General features: G+C 41.2%; 1 protein-coding gene across 1 annotated transcript; it reads left to right on the top strand.

Annotated features, from left to right (window-relative positions):
- The first annotated feature begins 345 nt into the window (after positions 1 to 345).
- LOC105222728 (uncharacterized) lies at positions 346 to 3995 on the top strand. Its single transcript, XM_011200170.4, has 5 exons — positions 346 to 635; positions 686 to 1537; positions 1755 to 2077; positions 2135 to 3255; positions 3324 to 3995. The coding sequence occupies exons 1-5, from the start codon at positions 576 to 578 to the stop codon at positions 3491 to 3493; spliced, it is 2526 nt and encodes an 841-aa protein (XP_011198472.2). The 5' UTR covers positions 346 to 575; the 3' UTR covers positions 3494 to 3995.
- Positions 3996 to 4449: the final 454 nt, after the last annotated feature.

Genomic DNA, 4449 nt, shown 5'->3' with positions numbered 1-4449 from the left:
TTATAAAAATTTGAAAAAAAAATATATTCCGGTAAAAATTCTTTGGGTTAAAAATATAATTATAAAAGTATCACCTAGCTCTTTATAAGCATATAAAATAATAAACAAAGATTTTCCCCTTTTACATTAATTTCAAATAAAACAAACGCAATTGTTCCGAAAATAACGTATATTAATTTATCCCAATCAAATTCACCATAACCTAAAACAATTGCATACTCTAAACTCGCTGTTAACTTCGCTGTACACCTTAATTGCCTGCTGGGTATAAGCACTTCTGCCACTCACAGCTGTTTGGCTTCTCTGTGGTGAAATGTCAATCGCTTTTTGACATTTTGTTATTCTCCTCACTTTCGCATTCAATTGGCAATCGGCTGTTTATTTTTTCTGCTCAACGCACGGTTTTAAGTAATTACAAAAATTACATTACTTTTATTGTGTACAAAAGTGTTAAAATTCCTAAAAACGTTCTCCAAAATACCAATAAAGTCGCGTAAATTTCAATGCAAACGACGTGACAGCGCATTAACAGCCGGAGTGAAACGCGGTCGAAGAAGGAAAAAAACGGCAAGGTAATGGACGAGCCACCGTTACAACAGGCGCTATCGCGCAAGGAGTCAGAATACATTGATCATGTAAGTTAAGTGCAACAGCGTTAGACCACTGCTAATCGCAACGTTTACAGGATCTTCCTTTGCAATCGCTCTTAGCGCCCTCATTCATACGTGACACCAACAACTACTTAATTGATTTTATGGAGTCAACGCCATTAGTCACCTCAGCTAACACAGTGCCAACAACGGACGGCAGCGGCGGTGGTGGCGCTTATAATGTAAAAGTGTCTGATACAGTTTCACTCACACCCGATCTGCATTTTCCAAATACAATTTTCCACTATCGACCCACACCGGCCGATGTGGCCGTAAGCAATGTAACAAATGTAGCCGAAGCCACCTTAAGCGCTTTAAATACGCCAACACAAACAGCAGCAACATTACCGATGGTATTAACTAGTAGATCTGACAACAATGCCACCTCCTATAGCCACAACAAGCACACACAGTATATAACATTAAATGGTGATTTCCTTAACAGCAGTGGATCAGTCAATCAGGCAGGCGATGATGCTGCTGTGCAACAATTCCTGTTAGCCGATGGTAATGTGAGTTTAGACGATGCGGCGGACCTTATGAATGTTAGTGTTGATGATCTGTATGAGCGTCATGTGTCCAATGCGCGTAAAGTGCTGCCCCACAAAAAGCGCATCTCACGCAAGTTGCGTGTATCGCTGAGTGGCGCGGATAATGAAATGGCACAGGTACCCTTGGGTGAGGTGCAAAAATTGCAGCAGCAGGGGCGCCTGAATGTGTCGATGTTTAATTGTGAGATTTGTGGGCATACTTCGGATTCGCAGCTGCAGTTTTTCGCGCATCTAAAGCAGCACTATGAACCTACCACGCCGGATACGATATTGGCAGCTATGAAAACTTCGCTGGAGGCTTTGGAGCCGCAAAAAATATTGACGGCGATTAAGAAAGTGAGAAATTTTGAAATATTGCTGAGAAAAGTGTGTTTATGTGTGGCAGTGTTGTGGGTGTATTTTGTTTATATTTCTTTAGAGGCGAGTGGTATACGTGCGCCTAAAAGTATGCAAAGAAATTGTTAGCAAATCACTGCAGCGCTGCCATATAGAATATATAAAACGCTGGATTTTCAAATCGCGCGCCTGTTCTTTTTTCTTTAATTCCAAACAGTCCCCTGACGCGAATGTCGATCAAGTCTTCAATGATGTGCACTTAAATTTCCCTGACTTTTCTGGCGTGGACGAGTCACCAATGCGTCATGTTTTGAACACAGTAGGCGATGGCAACAATGAAATGAATACAACGGACATTAGTAAATGTATGACTTTTGTGCCACGACCTGCCTCGCCACCGTCAAAACGCACCGTTGAGGTGGAATTCAGCGACAGCGAGGATATGCTCGAGGGCATACGTAATGTGGTGGACAAAGTGTCCATCGAAGACACTTGCGATGCGCTGGACTTGATGACTTCCAATGGCATACGTGGCACATGGTAAAGTATTGTTTCGCTTGTGTATGCAGAAAATTTCAATTTGACTTGCTTATGTAGGTTCACTAACGACAACTTCAATGGCATTACCTTCAAGAACAAATCATATAGCGATGTCACGTTCACGGAACCACTACCCCCCATGACCATGATGAGTAGCGCCGCTTTAACACGAGCCAATACAACGCCGAAAGAGTCAAACACGCTACCGCCGGCAGAAAAACTACTCTCATACCAAAAGTCTGATGGTAACATACAAAAAATGGAGCTCCAAATACCTGCCGACCATGATGGTGTTGTTGATGATGATGATGATGATGATGACATTGTGAACGACATTGTAAACGAAATTGCTGAAGAAAGTGGCAACATTGTGGTTACAAACGAAGCCAACGGTACCACATACTATAATGATGAATTACCGCCCATAAGCTTATCCAGTGTTGAAGCGGATGAGCCACAATTACAGTGTCAGTCACCGCCAGAGCCAAACACAACCACGGACTTACTTCAACCATTACATGTGTCACAATTTGATTTGGCCGAAAATGCCGACGTACCAGTGCGTCTGAAAAGTGCACAACTAAGAAATGCTATAGACAGTAATGAGGTGGTGGTGGAGGAGGAGGTGATCTGCAAAGAAGAACCCGTCACCTATGAGGAAAGCGAAGTGCGTTTCGTCGAATACAATCCAATAGAGGAAATACTACCGGATAATGGCTGCGACGATGAGGATATACCCGTTGTCTCGGAAAACAAGAAACGCAAATACAATTGCACGAAATGTGATCGTGAATTCAATTCGCGCAATGCGCTTAGATATCACGTAAGCACACACAGTGGCCTGCGTCCACATCAGTGTAACCATTGTGACAAATCGTTTTTGGCCTTAAATGCGCTGAAGGCACACATACGTACGCACACCGGCGATAAGCCGTATAAATGTGACTATTGTCAACGTGATTTCCGTCAATGGGGCGATCTGAAGTATCATGTCACGTCGAAACACACCGACGATAAGAACCACCAGTGCGAATATTGCGGTAAAGCGTTCTCGCGCAAATACTCGCTGGTACTGCATCGTCGCATACACACCAGCGAGCGCAATTTCAAGTGTGAATTCTGCAGTAAGGCATTCCGCGCGAGCACATATCTACAGGATCATCGCAGAATACATACTGGTAACGCAGCACAGTCGTACCTTACTCTAGAGAAATATTTTTTAATGCAATTTTCTTGCGCATTTCAGGTGAAAAGCCCAACGTGTGCGCGATTTGCTCGAAACGTTTTCGCATGATAGGCGATTTGCGTCGCCACGAGCGCATACACCAGCGTGACGACGCTAAAAAGACCACAAAAAGTGCGAAAGGTGTGAAAAATGCGAAAAGTGCAAAAGGTGGAAAAAGTGCAAAGAAGTAGTTAGAAATATAGACTGAAAAATTTTTAAATAATACAATATAATGAATGAGCAAACACGCATGCACATACTCAGCGTCAATAAATTGTATTTATGTACATATGTAAGTTAGTGCAGCACAACTCTATATAATGCCTTGGTGTGCCACCATCAATCCAAAGCGTCCACCGACGCGGCAAACTGTTGCGCTTTCATCACTTCGTTTGTAAGTTACACATACATATGCATCTTCGTAGTTAAGTCGCTGTTTAATTTTCATTATTTACTTTCGTACATATATGTATTTATATGTATGTTCCGTATTAGTTGGCGTGGTTTGTTTCGTTCAAAAATTGCTGCCGCCTCTGCGTCCATGCTGAGATTCGGTCCAATTCAAGGCGTAAATGTACAAAATATTGCTACTTTATATACCAACCATTATATATGTACATACATAATCTGTATCTAGTAAGTTGTATGTACGCACAACGGTAAATAAATTTGTACACTAATGTGCCCACATTCGCTCTGGTAGTTTGCATTTAAGTTTGAAAAATATACATACAATATGTCTTATATAGTCATATGTGCAAGCGAAATCGTTTGTTATTTCAAATCTTCGCAACTCAATGAGTATCTAATAAATGACGTATGGATTACATTTTCGAATGTTTTTTATTAAAACTGTAAAAATTCGAATTTTTATTTTATTTGATTGTTGCTGTTATTGTAAGGGCAGAATTAAATTTTCAAATAATTGTAAGCAGTGATGTTGAGTTTCTAGCCCGTGCTGGTATAAAACCGGTTTGAATACTGTTGGGAACTCAGGAGTCATTAGAATGGCATCTTAAGGGTTATATACGAGAGTGTGATTTTTTTTTTACATTTAACTTACCTCGATCCAGTAGTCGAACTTCAGGATGCCCTTCGGAAAAAGGTCTGATGGTGAGAAAGATTTTTCCACTTAAAATTACTTCAA

Source organism: Bactrocera dorsalis, chromosome 1 (assembly GCF_023373825.1).
Source record: "Bactrocera dorsalis isolate Fly_Bdor chromosome 1, ASM2337382v1, whole genome shotgun sequence".
NCBI lineage: Eukaryota > Metazoa > Arthropoda > Insecta > Diptera > Tephritidae > Bactrocera > Bactrocera dorsalis.
Note: the sequence above shows the minus strand (reverse complement) of the source record. Positions and strands in the feature narration are given on the sequence as shown.